Source organism: Chiloscyllium plagiosum, chromosome 10 (assembly GCF_004010195.1).
Source record: "Chiloscyllium plagiosum isolate BGI_BamShark_2017 chromosome 10, ASM401019v2, whole genome shotgun sequence".
NCBI classification, from domain to species: domain Eukaryota; kingdom Metazoa; phylum Chordata; class Chondrichthyes; order Orectolobiformes; family Hemiscylliidae; genus Chiloscyllium; species Chiloscyllium plagiosum.
Window position 1 is genome coordinate 64835904 of NC_057719.1, and position 22823 is coordinate 64858726.

At 39.0% G+C, this 22823-nt stretch overlaps 1 protein-coding gene across 1 annotated transcript in view; it reads left to right on the plus strand.

The window, feature by feature from the left end:
• fsip1 (fibrous sheath interacting protein 1) overlaps positions 1–22823 on the plus strand; it is a 392839-nt gene that overhangs the window by 222612 nt on the left and 147404 nt on the right. Inside the window, exon 12 of the mRNA XM_043697966.1 lies at positions 5000–5140. Coding sequence (XP_043553901.1) covers positions 5000–5140 — 141 coding nt within the window. The remainder of the gene's footprint in view (positions 1–4999; positions 5141–22823) is intronic.

The following is a 22823-nucleotide window of genomic DNA, read 5'->3' on the forward strand; positions in this document are numbered from 1 at the left end:
GTTTTGAAAATTATTATTTCCCATTCTAAATCCTTCTACCCTGAACTCAAGACTGCAGTACTCATGACATCCTTCTGTCTTTTATACCTTTTTGAAATTGAAATAATGAAATCGGTATTTCCAGGTTTGAGGAATTGGCTGCATTCTATAAAAATGATGCCTGCTTGGATTTAAACAATGATCATAATGTAACATCTTACTTTACGTTGTGATTGTTATGTATGACAATTTTTGCCTCAGTCCATCTTCCTTTTTAATGTTTAAGGCTATGATTATTTACAAAATAATAACCTTTTTGTGAAAGTTCTTCTTCAATCTATAATCAGATGTGTCAGTAATAAAAGTCATTATTGATTATAATTTCTGCAAGGATACCTTACAGATGGTGTGTTTGAATCTGAATTATAAAAATATCACTTAATTGATTTCCAATGTGAAAATATAACATGCATCTCCACAAATAAATCTGCTGAAAATACTGAGTGCCAGAAGGGTTAAGATAATTACGCAGATGCATTGTACAAAGTCATCTCTTATTTTGCAGTAAGACATCCAAGTATTAGACTCCATGTAGGTAGACTGTGGAAATTGAGAGATCTGTTCTGTTTCATCCAGTTTCTTCATGAAGATTATGTTTGGCTGCAATTAGCAGAAGACATTTTTTAGGCTTTTACAAGGAAATGTAAATGGCATCCAGTTGTAAGCTTGGTCTAAATTGAACACTAGTTAAGCATACTTAAAGGAACTCTTGCCTTGAGGCTGTATGCTGGGATAAAAAAAATTGGAAGCATTTTCAATTAACATGGAATTCATTATGTCTCTATACTTTTGTTTCGGAAGCTTTGCCAATATGTGCATACTGAGATGATTGGTAAATTGGGAACAATGCAGATCTTCACACACTGAAGAATCTGAATTCATATCAATGAAGATGAAAACATTCTAAAGTGTCTTAATGATCTATCAATCTCAGTTTCAGCATACTATCAGACTTGGCCACTCCTGATGTTATCAGGATTCAATGGTATTGAAATCATACTACAATATTAATAGCAAATATATTAATAGTTTCAGATATATCTGTTAAAATAAATACATTTATCACAGTACTATTTTCTAAGGCTACACAACATGATTTAAACCATAGTGCTGAAATGCAAATGTACAGAGATATCTTCAGTATTGCTCCTTTACTGTCTGCTGCTGTAAGCGCAAACCCAAACTAAACTATTTCATGAACAATTATATTCCCATACACATATTTTGATACCAACTCAGTTGGTGTCATTAATACTGATCCAAAATTGTTGATTATATGCACAACAATGAATTTGAGTCATATTTACCCACAAGATAATGATCCAAAAACATATTGCTTTGTTTCTATTTCTATTATTTTGTGTACTTTGACTGACTTTGTACTGCAAAGCACAAATGTGCAAGGTTGATACCAAATGTGCATACTGGGAGAATGGTACGTTTTATATATCACCTAAAAATGCAGTAGAAATGTAACCCCATCTGACACTAAGGCTTCTGCCAGAAACGTCAATTTTCCTGCTCCTCAGATGCCGCCTGACCTGCTGTGTTTTTCCAGCACCACTCTAATCTAGACTCTGATTTCCAGCATCAGCAGTCCTCACTTTTGCCTACTATAATAAGAATAGTCTGTTTTCGTTTCTCAAACTGGCTATTTCTTTCCCTCATCAACTAGACTGTTGGCTTTGTGTGATTTCTTTAATGATAACTGAAATGCCTTTATTGGAGTGTCGAACTAAGAGAAGGTTTAGAGGCATTTCGATTTATTTGCAGGATTCAAAATTAGTTGTGCTTGTCAAGTTGGTTTTAGTTTGTTCAATAAGACAAATTTTCAATTTAATTACAATTAAATTGCAGACAAAGTGAAATTGAGGTGTTAAACATTAACTCTTGGAGGTTATGGGGACAAAGGAAGTTTGTGTTAGTTTTACAAGAGCAATGCAGTTATATAAACTCTTTCTGTTATTAAAACAGTATGTAACCTACAGCATTGGAAGGCTGTCAGTTCATTTCAGTTTCTACAAATTGATTTTAGCAATCCAAGTCTACAATTAAGTAGTGAACTTGAAATAATTGGATTTTGCATAGCATAAATGTATCATTATTCAGTCTGAGAATAACATCCTTGGCAAAATCAATAGCAATAATTGCAGTCTGGAGGTTTTGTTTCCCATTGGAAGCTTCATTATAATTATTTTCCAGGATTTATATATTTTAAGTCCTGTATTTGAACCAAAGTCAATTATGTAGAAGTTGTCACATTTTAATGTAGCATAACTATAAGCATATTCGTATTAAAAAAGGGACTAGAACATTTAAGTGATGCACTTATGCAGCTAAAGTTAGAGCTCAGATTACATTAAGGGAATTGTGCATGAAGGAATTGATAATAACAGATCATTGCCTGCAGGAAGCTGGCTGAAAGAAAGAAAAGACAATTTGAATTCTTATAACACTGGAGATGTTTTGTAGTTACAGGCAGTTTTCTTTGGTTTATAACCACACAAAATTAAGTGGTGGTATAATTTCAGTCATGTTTTATTCCTCTTCCAGAAGGAAGTGTAGTGAGATCCCTTGAAAGAGATTCATTCTCCCATTTGGGTGACAACTTGAAAAATAACTCACATTGCTGCAAGGTTGGAGAGAGTACCCATTCACAACAACCCAGCCAAGTCGAGTGTGGGCATGCTAGATGGGCTAGCTAATCTTTCCCTTTTTTACATTCCTACATAACTATCATAAACTAAGTCTGGTTTAAATGTCTGATTTAAAAACTCTCATTTATCACTTTATTTCAGCTCCTGGTTCATCAAGATCAATGAATTGCATCTTTCTCTGCTAACAACCTGGTATTCAACCAATCTATTCACAATCTTGGTGTCACATTTGACTTCAAGATGAACTTTTGACCACTTGTTCACACAAGCACTAATATTGCCTATTTTCACTCCTGGAATATCATCCACCTTTACCCAGGTCCCAGTTGAAATCTGCTGAAGTTATTATTAATGCATTTGGACCTCTAAAACTCATTATTCCAGTGCACACCTGGCTGGTTTCCCACATTCAACCCTATGCAGTTTAGAAATTATCTCAAACACTGCTGCCTTTGTCTTTCATTCTATTATTACTGTGCTCCCTGACCTACATCGGCTCCTACTCAAGCAACGTCCTAATTTATAAATTCTCATCCTCGATTTAAAATCTTTCTACCCCTCCCCTCCCCTCTTCTTGTCTAGAATATAAAGTGATGCACTTATGCAGTGAAGTTAGAGTTCTTGTCTCTGTGATCTACCCTGGTCCTACAACACTTCAAAATATCTGCAATCTTCTAATTCTGGTTCAGGGAACATCCCCATTTTAATCGCTGAAGTGTTTGTCAGCTGTGTCTTCAACTGTATCAGCTCAAAGTTTGAAATTCTCTCCTTTGCACCGTTCCACCTCTCTACCTCGCTTTTCTCCTTTTGAGCTCTCCTTAAAATCTATCTAATTGAAACTTTTAGTCGCATAGTATCCTCATATTTTTATTATTTTAAGGATAGTATTTAATTAGAAGTTTTGGTTACTTTGTTGCTGGGACAAAGTGACATTCCTTCTTGTGTTTTCAGTGCACTTAAGAAATACCAGCTGAGACTGGAGTTTTGTATTTTCATGTAAGCATGTATGTTAGCTCTCTATCCTGGTCACTAGAGACAGAATCTTACCACAGTGGAAACAAGTCATTGCTAATAAATCCTACAGCAACGGTCAAAAGTATAATGGCAGACTTCCGTGGTAGATGCATGTTAATTGCAGTAATGTTGCGTTCTATTTTTTTGTCAAATTCTTGAGTAAGTAATTGACCTTCGCATTATCAGGAAAAATCAATCAATCTAAAATATATTGAAAATAATAAAATGTATTAAAATTACACTTCCATGTTCCTGGAGAATGCTCTATCCATGTTAATTCATTTCATCATGTGGTTTATTTTCAAATGAGCAGTTGTTTACATGTACTTAGGATGTATCACTGAACCATTTCATTATGGTCCAAAGTTAGATATTTCATACAAACTTACTTTCTTTAAACAAAACAACAATGTTTTTGAAGCTTCACATGCACAGAATTTGTAGGGACAAGACTCTAAATGTATGTTTACATTCCAAGTTTCAACCTGGGGGGTCATAGTAATTTCGCCATTTTCTATGTAAAATTGAGTAAGACGGAATTTCAATAGGAAGGATATAAGATCACAAGCATATTCCTGCATGTCAGCACAAGCTCAGGCACGGAATCAGATTTACTTAAAATGTTTATCTCGTACTTTATATTAGTCAACAATTTATGGTTTCTTGTTCAATATATGTGTTTTGTAATCTAAGATATTCATTGAACCTATTTTTGAGATTACAGGAGAAGCTAAAAATTTGTATTATCCTCAAGTACATTAGCTTTGTAATAGAAAGTTTGACTTGGGTTAAATGTGCTCAGGAGTTAAAAAGCTTTGGGTTAAAAAGCTTTTAGGAAAAGCTAAAAGGCTTAATGGCACAGAACAGCATATATCAGAAGTTACTGCACATCTTAATTTATTAGTAGTTCATTTAGCAGATCCTATTATAGAATAAAAGACAGTCAGGTTTATCTTAAACACAATTAAATTAAAAATTAACATACCATCACTGCATGAACCTGCAGTAAGCAAAATTTCGATTGAAAATCAATATTTAATTGGTATCACTGCATTTTGTGAAAACAACATAGTGCCCAGAAATCCATTGTTGAATGAAACTGAAATGGTGGTACCATAAATAACATTGAAATATCATTTAATATGCTTCATACTGTAGAACAGAAGCACTACATTACAGTTGAAAAAGTATGGAATTTGATTCATATGACACTAAAAATCTTTTAAGTATCATCCTAATTATGTTCAAAATTAATTTGAAATGCTTTCTTCACTGCGTATTTTCTTCAGGGCACTGTGAGCAGTCAGGTAGAGATTGGGCCAGGTGAAGAGGTCCTTATCCAACTGCGAGATGAACGAGAGCTTCACTTGAGGATGGAAGTGATAGAACAGCAGCTGAAAAATCTAGAGACAGCCTTCAGTGAGCCTTCTGTGAGTAACAACATAATCTTTGTAACTGAAAATACTTAAAGGAATGTGATAAGGAAGAAGTAGAGAAGGTGGGTGCGGACTGAAACTCTTGCTTTTCTGACTGACTTGATCAAAACTTTCTTTTTTTTAAATGAAACTTGCCTTTATTAGTGCCACATTTAACCCAAGTCAAATTGAAACATAACTCAAATTAAAAGACATTGTGCAAAGATTAGCTTTTATTGATGTTACAGTTTACCATCTATCTTCATTTTGTAAAGAACTACTCTTAGAAAGCAGCCTGGACCTCTGCAAAGATCTTGCTATTCCAAACGAACTTTGGTTTTACTTGCATTGTGTACTTCAGTTGTATACATTATACAGTCATTGATAACTTGTCAAGAAGCTTGTGGATGGGGAAGAATACATTATAGTCAATGTAGGAACTTCAGCTTTTTAAAAATGAAACTCAATTCAAAACAGCTACCTCTTGTCACAAACTTTTAATACTGGAGTTAAATATATTTTCAAATTGTTTTGAAAATACGTTAATAAGAACTTCAGCATCTTGCTTGAATGCTATCTTTTCTCCAAGGGACTGTTACAATGGAAGTGCATCTAATTAGATGGTTCTTTGCTGTGCATGACTATACCACAGAACTGCAAAGCAAATATGCCTTTAGAGTGGGAGAAGGAGGGGAAGTATGTGCAAATCACAGCCACTTGTTTTAACATCATATGGAAGACAGCACCTCCATTGGTGCATCAATCCTTCACTCCACACAAAAACAACTATTAAATATTTTTATGAAGAGCTACACTTGGTAAAATCTCATAGATGCCTGAATGATGTGGGCTATAGTGAGATTTGTGGTAGAATTAGGCAAGAGGTTCCGGGAGGGCTGTCTCAACATTGGAGAACTTGTTGCATCTTTTATGCATCTGCAAGTGGCGAGGTGAGTTCCTCTCAAAACAGTGAGGAGTTGCTAATATAAGAGGGTTATAGCTTGTTAAAAACCTTATTAATATCACAACTCACTTCATTAATATTCAGTTTCCTTTCTGAACTGAAACAAGCTGAACTTCGAGAATTCCCAGCATGAAATCAGCGCGAGAACCTGGCACCTTCGGCATCTTGTTTGCTCCAAATGACTTCCATGCTAGGACATGCACCATGGGCATCAGCCACATGCACCTCATGTTTGTGGACTTTGATTATCATAGATCATAGAACCCGTACAGTGTGGAAGCAGACCATTCATCCCATCGAGTCTATACCAACCCTCCAAAGAGCATAAACCACCCAAACCCAATCCCACATTTCCCATGTCCAATCCACCTAGCCTGCACCTCCCTGGACTCTATGGGCAATTTAGCATGATACCTATGCATCTTTGGATTATGGGAGGAAGCTGCAGCACCCAGAGAAAGCCCACACAGACATGGAGAGAGAATGTGCAAACTCCACACAGACAGTTGCCCAAGGCTGGAATCAAACTTGGGTCCCTTGCACTATCAATGCAGAACTGCCTTGTGCAGCACCTGACATTTTGCTGGGTCATGGCAAATAAGGGAGATTTGGTGCCCTGCTTTACAGGCCTGGAGCTGGAGGTCCTGCTATATGGGTGGTCCCAGGACCAACAGCAGAGGCCACAATGCCAAACCGTGCATTTTGAGGCAGCAGTGCGAACCAATGAGCCACTGTGCTGTCCCAACCTTGGCATCTACCATTTTCCAGCCTTGAAGAACCCTCATGGCAGGTAGGGAGGTGTCCTGAGTGTGTAAGCTGCACAGAGGACATGCAGGGGTGGTGGAATTAGGATTAAGGTGAGGGAAGGATGATGATGCAGGCAGTAATGGGTTTGATAGATCCTTTGTGGGAGGTGGGTACAATAACAGAGATGGAGTGAGTGTGAGATATTAGGGAGAAGATGATGGTACTTACACTGAAAAAATGGGAAAGTTCATTGACTTCCTTTCTATATTGCTGTGCATTCTGTCAGACAGTTGAGACTGCATTGAGCAAAGTGCCAGCCTCAGAGTAGACAGGCATAGTTTGGCATTGTCGCCTGCTCTGCTGGTCCTGGACCACCCATCCAGCAGGAACTCCAGGTCCAGGCTTGCAAAGCAGGGACCCAAATTTCCCTTATTTGTCATGACGTAGTGAAATGTCAGGAGCTGCACAGGGCAGCTCTGGACTGACAGTGCTTGTCTAGCTGCACAGTGGGCTTTTAAATATGGTGCCAGTGTCAAGGATGGCCGTATATTTGGAGATATCCCAGCAGTGACAATATTTTCAGGAACATGTGTGGTAATCTGGGGCTAGCATCACATTAAAAACCTGCTACAGGATTGGGGTAGGTATTTAATGAGGTGAGTTTGGTAAGGTATGGTGAGAAAACTTGCTCGACCTTATGTTACAAAACCCTCCAGAAACCTTGATGCAACTGGCATTTAGCCAAAAAAAGTAAGATTTTGCCCAAAAAAACAATTCCAGAATTCTAGGCTCAGGCTTTATTATTTTTTCCAAAATGTTGTCTAAACTATGAACACTTGTGCATTTACCTCTGGATAATCAGATGTAAAAGGTGATGTCACCATTTTCGATGCTTTAAATGTTGAACCCTTAATTTATTGTTCAATTCGTGATGGATGTTGTGTATCAATTAAAATGAAACAACGTGAATTGATCCAGGTGGATTGCATCTTTGCAAATCCTATCTGATGCTGATTTGTCATTGCATAATACTGGAATTCCATGTCTCAGGATGTAATTTAAGTTTTGATGTCCTATTTTTGCCAAAGCTATATTTTATACCCAGTGGTCTGGCGCAGCTACTCATTTTGGTGTAACAGAACATCGTGTAATGTTTCCATGTGTCACCATGTTGTATTTCAAAAACAGAACTCAATATCTCATTAAAATATGTTTCCATACTCACTCGAAATTCACTTTCTTCCATTATTTGTTCAAATCCATGAACATTCAATTCTTATAAGGATACAAATCAAAGTTAGGCAATAGTTTAATCAAACCACAGTGAGTCAAAATAACTGATATCTGTAGTAAATTATATAAAGTGCAGAAGATATCATAACTCATACCAAAGCAAATTGTATTTCATAAATGATTTGGTAAATTCATTGAAGTTTTGCTTTATACTTCATACAAAGATTTCAGTCAGGAGAACTCTGTCTTGTTACTGGAATTTTGCTGGACTGCAGTAATTGTATTTTATCCCTCACACTTCATATTAAAAATATTTTTGGCCTGTCGGTCACTGGAATTGAGAGTGATGGTGGATTAGTGGTGCTGGAAGAGCACAGCAGTTCAGGCAGCATCCAAGGAGCAGCGAAATCGACGTTTCGGGCAAAAGCCCTTCGCTTTTGCCCGAAACGTCGATTTCACTGCTCCTTGGATGCTGCCTGAACTGCTGTGCTCTTCCAGCACCACTAATCCAGAATCTGGTTTCCAGCATCTGCAGTCATTGTTTTTACCTGAGAGCTGATGCTGTCATCTGAGGTCAAATGAATCTTGATGAGCCATGGGCTTGGAAGCCCATGACATCTCTGCCACTTTCTCCACAGGAAGTAATCTAGTGAGGAAATGCCCCGTGGCTGACCCTCCCAACGTACCACCAATTGAAGCCCTTATGTGGCAAATGAAAGACCACTGAAGGGTTTCATCCTACTGTCATTGGGATTAATCCAGTTACAAACAATCCTGCTGCTATATAGGGTGTGCCCATACAAACAGTTTCTCAGCTGCGAGGATTCTCCCTCAATCAATGGTATTAAGTCCCTATTTGAGAGATTGGATGAAAAGCAGGAGCATATCCACTGAAAGCACCCTCTCCCTGGTTCCGACCTTCCTGGCCTCCTAACTTCCAACCCAAGAATGCCTCCAATCCCTATGCATTTAGTCACTTACCTTGTTCTCCATGTTTCTGGGACTCTGAGAGTGCAGCAGCCATGACCTTCTTCATGGTCTGGTTGAGTGCAAGAGCTCCAAGCCTCTGATTGTCCTCGCTGCTGGGACATCTATGCTGGAATCTTAATTCCAGGTGAACACCTTCCAGAGGCTTTGCCAATGCCTGATTGGCCATTATATTATCCCAAAATTGTTCCAATGGTGTGTATAAATAAATTTCTTCAGTGTTGTTAGTAGAACCAACACAAGACTCAATGTCTCTTTGTTCACCATTGAGTATTTCTGACATACATTGACATACTGTACATTCAGTTTCTTTGAAAATTAACTGACAGGCAGTTAACTGACTCCCCATTTCATCATCAAAACAGCATCAATACTGATGTTGCTGGCACCAACAATCAGTATGAATGGCTTCTTCTAATTTAGTGCTTCTAAAACCTGGTGTTTGCCAACTCTACTTTCAGATTATCAAAGACACTCTGCCATTCTTGTGTCCAAACATTTGCTGACTTTCTTTAAGATGTTTGTTAATGAAGCCACTCCAATACTGAAACTCGGAACAAGCCACCAATAAAATGCATTCATGTCATAATACCACACCATTTTGCATTTTGTCATAGACATAAGCACATCCAAAAATGACCTCACTTCCACTTATCTAGGGGCTAGTTGGTCTTATCCCAAAGGGTGACCCAAGTAAGTCATTCTTTTTGGCAACTTTGTCGTTAGTCATATTTATAACCAAATTGTCTCTTTTAGCCAATTGACCAGTTTCTGGAAAGTGGTGTGAATGTTCCTCCCATATTTGCATAGTCCATCATTGATTGTGTTGTTGAAACCTTCATGTATTTTTCATTCTAAATGGCATGACTTCGCATTGATAAAGTCCTTCTGAAGCCAAAAGGTGATAGTCCTCTGTGCAGTCAATGAATCTTACCCATATCCTTTTTCTAAGTTAATTTTGGTGATGAATTGTGCATATTCAGTTCTTTATGACAGTCCTGTAATCTTGGAACAAGATACAAGTTCATTTTTGTTACTGTGATAGCTTTGCAGTAGTACAGAACCTGCAGAATAGGAAATTACATATTAATGAGGGTGAGTTGGTGTAATAGTGAAGATATAATGCATTCTAATGCATTCACAAAGGACTCTCACCACTCACTAATAAGAATCTCATCTCACTATTCAGCGTTTGGTTGAAAATTAGATTTTTTTGTTCTTGATTGTATGATACATCTTGCTGGCCATCTTTCACAATTCTAACTTTCCTGCCATTGCCCATGTCATTCAGGGGTTGGGAAGATTCCATCCATAATGCCCAAGCGATATTCATTTTGACCTTTTAAATTGCTTCAATATATTCTTTCACAGATACAAAGACAACTAGTAAACTTTACGTGTCGTGCCTGTCTGTTGCTATCAGCTTGTAGGATCTATTGATTGATAACATTAATGGGGCTATGTTTGAATGAAAATTGATCTGACCTAAGTAAAGGCCTTTAGGATAACTTGTCATGTTATCTGGTTTAAGTCCTTTTTGGATCACTTAAAATTTGCATCTGGCTATATCTTTCATTTGAGGTCAGTTTTTCCCAACCAATGCAATATGATGCTGGCGAGTGCATATACATAAATTGGACCAGCTTATTGGCACTCGATGCCCCAGCAAACGATTCCTTTCATGGTGCCAGATGTCTCACTGAAGCTATCATTACAACGATCAGTGGTCCCTTTCATTTTTTTTTAAGGTCTTGGATTAGTCAGAAATTGCTGATTCCACAGATTGGAAGTAGCTTCTGAAAGCGGTCTGTCTAGTGGATTACATGATGGTGATATTTTTATTCAAGAAAATTGGTAGTTTTAATTGAGAGCTCACTGATCACTGGAGATCCTTGGCTAAATTCCATCCATTATCTTTAAGAGGACTGGAAGGATTTAAGGATGGAAGAATGGTGATGTGTTTCCTGTATCTTGGACCAAGCCGCTTTGGAGATTTTCTCAAAAATAGGTGTAATTACAGAGAACAATAAAATACAAATTCTGCTCAGCAGTGATCAAAAGGAAACTGAATGAAATTGTTTGAATTTTATTAACAGCATCATTTCTTTATACTAGACAATTTGAGCAGCAAATAAATCTCATCCTGTGAACCCACCCACTCTAAAGCATGGGGGTCTAAAAAGCAGCACTTATCAATTTACAATGTTAACTCTATCTTAGTAGCAGAATAGGATGTTTTGCATTAGATAATGTAACATTACTATTCTTTGAAATAGCATGCTATCTCAATTGGCCACATTATCTTGGTGCAATGGCAGCATTCATTTCAAAGACAGGAAATGTGATTTCAAACCGTAATGTGGTGGTATCTTACAGTTCACTCAGAGAGTCCACGTTGTTGTTGCTTTTATATACATTATTGTAGTCTGCAGCTTTGAATAGTAATAGTCGAGTTACACTTTCTTTCCACTTGCCTGACCAACAATCTCCCTCACTCTATCACCTATCATTGGTATATGTTAAATATATGTGCAGATTAATATTCTGTTTGGCAGTGTTATGAATGCACCTTCCTTGACCACCAAGCTCTGATGAGACATGTGAACCTGGAACTTTGGATGCAGAGGTAAGGATAATATTCACAAGACCTCCAAGTCAGATCTGATTACAGATGGGCAGATAGGGTGAGATTTATTTACTTATTCAAAATCTAGCCATTTGGCCAGAGATAAAATGAGGCAAATAATCTCAACAGATGTTCTACAGCAATGATCGTGGAGTTTTGCATTTTTTGATGTTCATGACCCTATAACACTATTTGAATAAATCAATGGAGATCTTATAATGGTCCTGACCAACATTAATCCCTCAAGTACTTTTAACTAATCAGATTATCTGTTGTATTTTGTTTTGTCTATAAATTACGTACAAAACAACTGTGGCATATCATGGAATGTACGAGGATGTGATTAGTGTGATATGTGAAAGTTATTTCTTTCTTAACGTGAGTTGTATCATTATTTATCAAATAACTTTAAAAACAAACTGAAGCCGATGTCATTATCTGAGATGTCCGCGATGCAACAATAGCTTCTATTATTTATTAGGCACCTAAAACCATGGAATTTTAAGTGAATATCAGTTGCATTCTGTTTTCTGTATTGTCATGTGACATCTAGACATATCTCTTGAATATATTGTTGATTTTTTCTTATCAAGGAAGCTTTACTGTAAAACCTAAGACTTTGTGAAATGCCAAACATATAATGGTCAAATGTATAATTTGTGCTATTCATGAGTACATGTGTGGTTGGCTTACCAAGAACTATTTACAGTAAATAAGCAACTTTGAGAAGTTATTCAGTCCACCCATGTGTTTAGAAAACAAAACATTGTGTAACAGTAGGATGTGGGAAGAAAAAGATCAGGGGATAGAAAAGGCATGTAGGAAAGACACTATAATAATAATAGTGAGCAATTTCAATATGCAGGTGGACTGGGAAGATCAGGTTGGTAGTGGATCATAGGAAAATGAATTTGTGGAATGTCTAACAGATTATGTTTTGGAGCAGCTTCTGGTAGAGCCGACTAGGGAACAGGCAATTCTGGATTTGGTTATGTGTAATGAGGCAGATCTGATAAGGGAGCTTAAGGTGAAGGAACCCCTAGGGGGCAGTGACTGTAACATGATTGAATTCATCCTGCTGTTTGAAAGGGAAAAGCTGGAATCAGATATAATGATCTTACAATGGAATAAAGGCAATGACAAAGGTAGAGTGAGGAGCTGGCCAGAGTTGATTGGAAGGAGATCCTAGCAGGGAAGCAATAATGGCAGGAGTTTCTGGAGGTAATTTGGGAGCACAGAAGAAACTCATCCCAAGGAAGAAGAAACATGTTACAGGGAAGACGAGACAACCATTGCTGACAAGGGAAGTCAGAGACAGCATAAAATCAAAAGAAAAACCATACAAGTGGCAAAGATTAATGGGAAGCCAGAAGATTTAAAAACCAGTGAAGGATAACTTAAAAAAGCAAGAAGCAGGAAGTTAAATATAACGGTAAGCTAGCTAGTAATAAAAATGAAGGTTGCAAGAGCTTTTTTTAGATATATGAGAAGTAAGAGAGAGGCAAGAGCGGACTGCTGAAAGATGAGGCTGCAGATGAAGTAGTGCGGAGCAAAGAAATGGCAGAGGAGCATGAATAGATACTATGCATTAGTTTTTACAGTGGAAGATACACAGCTGCAAACCAGAACTTTAAAAGAGTTAGGGAGCAGAGGTGATCACTAAGGAGATGATACTGGAGAGGCTGAAAGGTTTGAAGGTGGATAAATCACCTCGACTAGATGGACTACACCCCAGAGTTCTGAAGGAGATAGCTGAGGAGATAGTAGAAGCATTAGTGGTGATCCTTCAGGAATCACTGGAGTCAGGGAGTGTGGCAGAGGATTGGAAAATGGCTAATGTAACATTTATATTTAGAAAGAGAGGGAGGCAGAACTCAGGAAGCTATATAGGGTGGTTAGCCTGACCTCACTTTTTGGTAAGATTTTAGAGTCAGTTATTAAGGGGAGATTTGGAAACTGGTGAATTCAATGTTGAGGCCATGTGGTTGTAGGCTCCTGAGGCAAAAGATGAGGTGTTCTTCCTTCAGTTTGCAGGAGATTTTGTTTAGGCAGTGGAGGGGACCCAGAATGGACATGTCATTGGGGAAGTGGGAGGGGGTATTGAAATAGTTGGCCACAGGAATGTAGGGTTGGTTAGTGCATACAGACCAGAGACGTTCCCTGAGCTTGTGCTCAGTCTCTCCGATGTAGAGGAGACCACATTGAGAGCAACGGACGCAGTAAATGAGGTCTGTGGAAATACTAGTAAATCTCTGCCAGATTTGTTCAAGAACATGTAAGTATCCCAACTATCCGCTCCACACTCCTACCTTCAATCACCTCCTACCTTTGCTCACCTATTGCCATCCCAAGTACCTTTCTCCCAACCCCTCCCCCATTTATTTCTCAGCCCCCTTCCCTCTACCCAGTCCTGATGAAGGGTTATGCTGGAAACATCGACTCTTGTGCTCCTCATATGCTGCCTGACCTGTTGTGCTTTTTCCAGCGCCACCCTTTATTGACTCTGATAGCTCCAGGATCTGCAGTCCTCACTATCTCCTGGATAGAGGATTGGCTGACTGGCAGAAGGCAGAGAGTAGGGATAAAGGGGTGTTTTTCCGGATGGCAGCTGATGACGAGTGGAGTTCGCAGGGGGCAGTATAGGGACCATGACTGTTTGTGTTGTACATTAGCGATCTGGATGAAGGAATTGAAGGTGTTGTTGCTATGTTTACAGATGGCACAAAGAAAGGTAGAGGGACTGGTAGTATGGAGGAAGTGTGAAGCTTGCAGAAGGATTGAACAGGTGAAGAGAGTGGGCAAAGAAGTTGCAGATTAAATTCAATGTTGGGTGTCTGAGGTTATGCACTTTGGTTGGATGAATAGAGGTGTAAATTATTTTTTTAAAGGGGAAGACTTTTGGAAATCTGAAGCAAAAAGGGACTTAGGACTCTTAGTTCAGAATTCTCTTGAGGTTAATATGCATGTTCAGTTGGCAGTGAAGAAAGCAAATACAATGTTAGCATTCATTTCAAGAGTGCTAAAATACAACAACAGATATGTATTGCTGAGGCGACATTAGGCTCTGGTGAGACCACATTTGGAATATTGTGAGCAGTTTTGAGCCCCACATCTAAGGAATGACGTGATGGTATTGGAGAGGATTCAGAGGAGTTTTATAAGAATGATCCCAGGGAGGAAGGGCTTGTCATATGAGGCACAGTTGAAGACTCCGGGTCCGTGCTTGATGGAGTTTAAAAGGATGAGGGGGTTCTGATTGAAATTTACAGAATACTGAGAGGCCTGGATAGAGTAGACTTTCAGAAGATGTTTCCACTAGTTAGAAAGACGAGGACCTGAGGGCACTGCTTCAGAGTGAAGGATGATCCTTTAGAACTGAGGTGAGGAATTTCTTCAGCCAGAGGGTGAATCTATGGAACTCATTATCGCAGAAGGCTGTGGAGGCCAAGTAATTGAGTGTATTTAAGGCAGATAGATAGATTCTTGATTAATAAGGGAATCAAGTGTTATGGGGAGAAGGCAGGAGAATGGGGCTCAGAAACATATTAGCCATGATCAATGGTAGAGCAGACTCGATTGGCTGAATGGCCTAATTCTGCTTCTGTATCTTATGGTCTTATGGGATACGGAATGTGACTTCAGGCTACCCAGATGGTTAGTGGATTTCCAGTCTTGTTAATGGAAGCATTTCAGGGAAATTCAAGTGATTTCTTTATAAATTGAAGTAAAATAGGAGCTGTAATCAGGCTGGTACAATTGGAACATTTAAGAGGCATTTGGATGGGTATATGAATAGGAAGGGTTTGAAGGGATATGGGCCGGGTGCTGGCAGGTGTGACTAGATTGGGTTGGGATATCTGGTCGGCATGGACGGGTTGGACCTAAGGGTCTGTTTTCATGCTGTACATCTCTATGACGCTATGACTCTATGACCTTGCTTCCTATATAGCAAATTGTATAATTAAATTGTACATTGGGAATGTTTTATGCAGCGGACGTAATTCAGAGGGAGCACAGCATACATTGACTTGTTTTGTGACTAAAGTCATGTTATTTTGTTCTTGTATTGTAATTTTATTTCATTCTGAAGATTGTTTAAACAGCTTTAATAGCTAGTTTCATATTTCACACTATTTGAAGCAGAGTGACATTCACAAGACAGCCATGGTTTATAGATTTCTCCTGGAATCAATGGAAATTGGACAGATTTTACATCAAATGGAAATACCATCCCAAGCAGTGAAGGTGCAAATCACTTCCATTGAGACTGAAAAAATATCTAACTGATTTGGAGATTGAAAAGGAGGTTGATGGAACATAAATGAAGCAGTGAGAACTTATTAAGCAAACTAGCATGGACCAGGCTAACTTTAACCATCCAAAAGATCTTAATTCAACTGCAGTATGGTGAGTTACAAACTTTGCAACAAGTAACAGTTGTGGATTCTGGGGAACTTTGCCATTAATTTGTCTCGACTTATTTTTCTATGAAACTGGACAGCAGAATCGGAAAATCCTTGATCTGCAGACTGTCAAAAACTGGATAACCCTGTAGTCTGACTTTATTGGTAGGACTATTAACTTTTATCTTTTATTACTTTAGTCTTTACTAAATTTTGTATATCAAGGGGCATCATGCAGGAAGAAATTCCCTGTTTTAACATCACAATACCACCAGAGTGAAGCCAGAGTTTGAAATGCAAATTAACTAAACTAAGATTAAAAAATGCTTTCTCTGCAGGAGTTAAACAATGAACGATACTCTGTCAATTGTAAAGGGAATGACAGGCTTTGTCGTTTCTTTAAGATCTAACAATAGGTAATGCATGCACTCAGTTAAATACAAGCTTTACAATTATCCTGCAGAAAGAGATTATGAGGACAGCAATAAACTGTAAATGGTTTGGAATTCTTTTTGTGAAAATGTTGTATAGCTCCCTATTTCGCTTTTAGTTTATTTGACCATGAACTTTCAGATCCCCTTGAAATGATGTTTCATCTGGTTCCTTCTGTGCCCTGCAGTTACATATTGCTCACTGTGATCAAAGCCAGGGTGATTCTTCTCTGCATTCCTTTTACCTCTGAGTTCCTGGAAACCATTCAGCGCTACCTCATTTCGCATACTTCAGTGATAGTACAATTAAAAAATATATTCAGATTTTAATAGCACGGTTGCTAAGTGCTAAGCAAAGGAGCCTTTCAGACAAAAGATGACAAATTTGTTGTTTCGCTCTCAGTGGATGTTTGTGACTTTAATTCGATGATTGTGATGTGATATAATAGTTAGCAGACAAAGCTCTGAATTCCTGAATTTTGCTGTGTCATTGTTTAAAGTGCATCAATTAACACATTTGAACAAAGGGATCTGATTAAATATACATTTTCTCTTTTACATCTATCCTTTCAATGCCATTTAGTTGCAAATATTTTATCGTACTCTCATAGGCGTTTTTTTCAAAAAAGCTTTAAAGGCTCCTTTGCAGTACTTAACAATGTCATCAATCCCAGTTTTCTTGCACTGGCATCACATTTCATGATTTTACACTTTTGTAACTAAAGCAAATCATTTCTAGGAGAATCAAGTATGCTAAATAATTTCACAGAATTTTTCATGATAAAATATGTAGTTAATAAAGTTTGTGAAGGATGTGGTGAGGCAAATATTTTCTGTAACCATTATTTTTCTATTGCAAGAATCCAAAGAAAACAGAAAATCAAATCAAAAACCAGTTTTCGTTTTGAAGAAAGTTTCCAAAGCAAGGTTTTTTTTGTGTTGCACTGACATGCATAGCATCAGCTCCTCTGATTATAACAGTGTAAAAGCAAGAAACATCTTGTGAAAACCGCAGCATGTGGTAGCTGAATTGTGTTCTATTGTCTTGAATACAACACATGATTAAAAGTAAAGTGCAGTAAATTTTCTCAAAAAAAAACTGCATAGAAATAAAGGGATTTGTGGCCCTCTGGTATTGAGGCCCCTGAGATTCCAAAATTTTTCATGTCTCATGGAATAATTGAAATGTAAAGTAGAGTTAGATGTAAAGCAGATTAAAGCTGGTATTTTTCTTTTCTGACAGCCTTCTTATCATCAAAGTGTTCCCGCTGGTACTTTATATGAATATGCCAGCAATGTTTTCTTTTCAGATATGCAGGTGCATTCCATTCATTTCTGTCTTTTCCCATTACAAATACTTACAGAAAGTTCATCTGACTGAAAGTACTTTATTTTAGTTTAGATACTAGGTTTGCAACAATGTTTCTCTTTATAACTCAACACCTAAAACAGTACAATGGGGATTCTCAAACTGAATTTAGGTTAGGATCAATCTATTCACTGTAGCATAAAAAAGTATGATTATCACTGTTGGCGGTGGCACTGCTGAGCTACTGGTCTTTCGATTTGACCAGTATGTCTTGTGTGTCACTAAATTGACTACAGTTGGCAGTATGCCTACCCGGGTCATGCGATAGATTAATTTTATCTGTATTGTGAAATTCAACTCTGCATGACTGACGCACATAAGGAGAAGAATAATGTGTAGGATGGCTCCCAGTGCTGCTGGCCTCATGACCAGACTGACATTGTCACTTGGGATGTATAAGGGAAATGGTCACAAAGTATTTTGCTTGACGAGATGAAAGAGATTTGATTGACATGACTGTCAGTATTGGCCATGCCACCAATGGAAGTTTGGTGAGGATCATGTTCTTACTGATCACAGCAGCCCCACTGCCACTTAGTGTCCTGATAATGTTCGGTGGTTCCGCCCCTCACCTGGGTTGAAGTTCCAGCTTGGAGTCAAACAGATTGGTGGTAGCTATGTAGTCCCAGCAATGATAATTGCAGCAGTGGACAGGACTGCATGTACGCGGAGTCCATCAGGTTCAAAAATCGTGGAATCAGGGCCAGGTACATGCAGTGATTCCCATGATGGCAGGGGAAACAAAGTCCCTGGAGGGGAGAGAAATGTTGGTGTATGGCTGAGTGGAGGTGCCAAGTGAAAGAGGGAGTATGAAGTGCAGACCTTGAGCTGGCATCTCCTGGACTTGCCATCAACTCTGGTCCTCCTGCAGCAGTCTTCACGTTCTTAGTAAGGCAGCCATAGCAACCGACGTCCCACCAGCTGCTGGGACCAGGGCTCTCCATGGAAATGACCTAAATTAGACACAAAAGAAGTGAAAAAGTTTCTTAGATCTAAGAACAATCACTGGGCTCATGCCATGCAGATGAGGGCAGAGCATACTTCACACAGTGAGACAAGCTGCACCCACATCAATTTATTTTTGATGCATCAGTATTTTAAAGGTAGTTTATATCATCGAAGCTGTGTTCTGACATATCATTAATCGCACTTGTGTGATTAGTCAACAGAAGTCTGGAAACTGTATAAATAGTTTGAAGCAAAAACTTCAAAACAAATTAAGCTTGGGGTATGTATTTTGCATGTTATAAATAATTCAGATTAAATTAAATTTAGAAGTTTTCTCCTACTTTTCTCAGTGGAACCGGAAAAATCAAAACTGATAATGAAGGTACTTGTTGGAAATGATGTATATGTGATAGCCATATCTTTGTTCATCTGGAAATGCTAAATTCATTGACGGTCATTTGATTATAGCAGCCTGGGTTTCTATTTGTGCTTAATCCCCATTGGCACAAATTTAACTCTTGACTTGTTTGTGTTTTGGAACAACCCAAAATCTGTATTTAATTTGTTTCATATTACAAAATAAAAGAGTCCATCACAAACAAAACGTTAATGTACTACCAAGAATTTGGAGGAAAGCAAATACCGAGTCTGCTGGAAATCTGAAATAAGAAATTATTTTTTCTGTCAATACTCAATAGGTTAGGTATTTTTTGGAGAAAGAAGCAAATTAACTTTTCATCAAGTTATTGACCAGGCATATTTGGCTACGTTAGTTTCGGGGAGTCACGTGCAGTTTCCCTCCATAAAGTCTGGTGAATTTTCTCAAGCAATTCTCCAAAGCTCCCCTCGCTACATATGCCCCGTGCCTCTATGGTGTCCCACTTACACTAGTGTGCAATCAGCTATGGCAGAAGTACTTGGAGCTTCCAGGATTCCTGAAGCAAACTTTATTTTAGCTGGCACCTTATGAATTGGCACTCTTGATAAACTGGCAAAAATTATGGACCTCAAATACTGGGCATTTTCTGCATTATTACAATCTCCACAATGTCCGAGTAGTCAGTTGAAGGTGCGAATGAGAAGATTCTCTGCTTGTAGGTTTTATTTAAGGCAAAGTTACCTTATTATTTAAGTGATTTATGCTGTAAATAAAGTATGACAGTGATGTGTATACCCCATGTATTATATTTCTATTACTTAGTGTTTGATTTTACATTACTTCTGTGTCTTCTTCATCAACCAGTACAATCTTGGTCCCATAGGTGCCGGTTAATATCAAAAGTAATGTATATGGACATTTGGCTTGAAGTTCGTATTTCCCTATATGCAGCACAAGGCTCACCACTCAAATACACTAGGAGATTGTGGATAGGTTCTCAGGTGACATATTTAATGTTGCCTGTAACTACTTCTGCTTCACAGAGGTAACTAGGATCAATCTGCAATGACCAACACCATGGCCAAGATTACTTGTGACCAGGATTTGCACATGCACACGTGGACTGCATGCAGAGTACTATGATTATGGATGGCTTCACCTATGCTGTGTAAGTGTCTGATTAATGCAATTGCCTCTTAAAGCGCCTCACATTACTCAAAACTATAATTGGCATGCTCAAACAGAAAAGAACACACTTAACATGCCCATTTGGTTGTTATTATAGCTGGCTCCCAGTTTTGAGGTTCCTTTTGGTCATGGCTGACCATAGGTTGCATCCTTGTTGTTCTGACTTTCTTCCTGAAGCAATGTCGCTTGTGACTGAAGAGACCAATGCTGGAATGAAAGTCCCAGTCACAGAGGTCACATCTGTATGTGGTCATTTATCTGCTAGAACTGCTGCAGTCCTTCCTTTGTGCCCGCTTGTCTGCTGCAGCGCTCCTCAGCTTCTTTTCCCTTGTTTTGAGGTGTTGGTTCAGGGTGCTTCTCCATCTCATGTGGACAACTGTAAGCCTTTCCCAGGACTCCATAACAATATCAAGCGCCTTCATGTCCTCATGCTGACATCCTTGTAGCGCTGCTGGGGACGCCCAGTAGGTCTCTTCCCGGATGCAAGCTCTCTATAGAGGATATCCTTTGGGAAGTGGCCATCCTCCATGTGGTGGACGTGACCCAGCCAGCGCAATCTCTGCTGCCTGAGCAGAGTGAACATGCTAGGAAGGCCAGCGCAAGATAGGACTGCTGCATTGGACACTCTGCCTTGCCAGGATATGCCCAGGATACAGCGGATTCTACTCAAGTGGAAGATGTTCAGTGTTCTCTCTTGTCTGTCATATGTAGTCAACGTTTCACTGCCGTATAGCAGTGTGTATATGACGCAGGCATTGTAGACTGACATTTTGGGATTTGTCCATACTCGAGTCGTGAGGTGAGCAAGAGTTGAGGCTGCTTTCCCACTCCTCTTGTCAATCTCTCTGTTCAACGAGAGGTTGTCAGTAATGGTAGATCCAAGGTAAGTAAACTGATGGATGACATTGAGTTTGTAGTTGTCAATGATGATGACTGACGGTGTCTCTGTGTCCTGTTCCAGGATATTTGTCTTCTTCAGACTGACAGTCAGCCTGAAATCCTTGCAAGTGTGAAAGAGGCAGTCTTTCAGTAACTGGAGTTCCTGCTGGGTACGTGTTGCAACTACAACATCATTGGCAAACAGCATGCCTCTGATGAGTGCCGCACATACTTTTCCATTCCCATTGCATATTCATTGTTCAGATGAGGATAGAAGGCAATGTAGGTCTCATTTGGCACAGTGAGTCACAGGTTCAGCCCTGGTAAATAAGGGTGCCTTTGAACCTTATTTACCTGACCACGAGGGAACACTCCCGTCTGTTGATTGTTGTGCTCCCTTCCAATCGGAGGACACTTCAACAGTCTAGAACATTCAATCTTGGACCTTCGGGTGACCATCCTCCAAGGCAGACTTTGGGGTAGGCAGCAATGCAAAGTGCCCGAGCAGAGGCTGATAGCCAAGTTCGGTACCCATGGGGATGGTCTCAAGCGGAATCTAGGACTCAGGTCACACTACAGGTGACCCCACTCCACTACACACTCTCTCATGCACACTCTCACACACGTACACTCCTACAGACCCATATACAACCTCTCCCTCATACGCCCCCACATACACACCCACACTCACACCATCTCATAGACCTATAGCCCTTTACACTCACACATAGACATACACACACTCTCTCACAGACACTCATACACCCCACCCCCACATATTCATACCCACATGCATACACACACATATAAGTTTGTGGGGTGAATTTGTACTTGCAGAATTACATTTTATTTTGCTTAAAAACTGCATGAATCCATGTAAGATTCTGTAAATCCCTTTTTTAGAATGGAATTAGTCTGAACATTGAAGCACAGACAGTCTCACAGGGCAACTCACATCCTAAGTGCATGATCTGAGCTGACATGGCACCTATTGTTAAAGTACACTTAAAGTTAACTTTAAAAAGGTTCTGGGATTTATATATGAAAGAACTGAAACCAACATGGTCATTCTAAAAGATGAAAGATGTAACAAACAATCCAGGTCTTTTTCAATATATAATTTCAGTTGCATCACACTGTAAACTTGTGCTGTAAATTCTGTGTCTTATGATCTTATACTCCACAACCACCTGATGAAGGAGCAGCACTCCGAAAGCTAGTGCTTCAAGTAAACCCATTGGATTATAACCTGCCGTTGTATGATTTTTAAATATATTGAAAGTGGATTAGAAATGTACAGTAATTATATGGTGATGCTGTTACATGTCCAACATCCATGGACAGGAGGTGCAGGATCTCACTGTCATCATTGTGTCATCAAAGGTGTTGGTGGCAGATGTCCAAGATGAAGGTCTGGAGGAGCAAACGGTGAGCTGGAACTGCAAGGTCCCACCTTTGACTTACATCTTGGGAGTTGTCACGATCTTATTTCTATCTGGTGTGTGGGAGAATAGGAAACTGCATATCAACAAGGCAGGATTAGA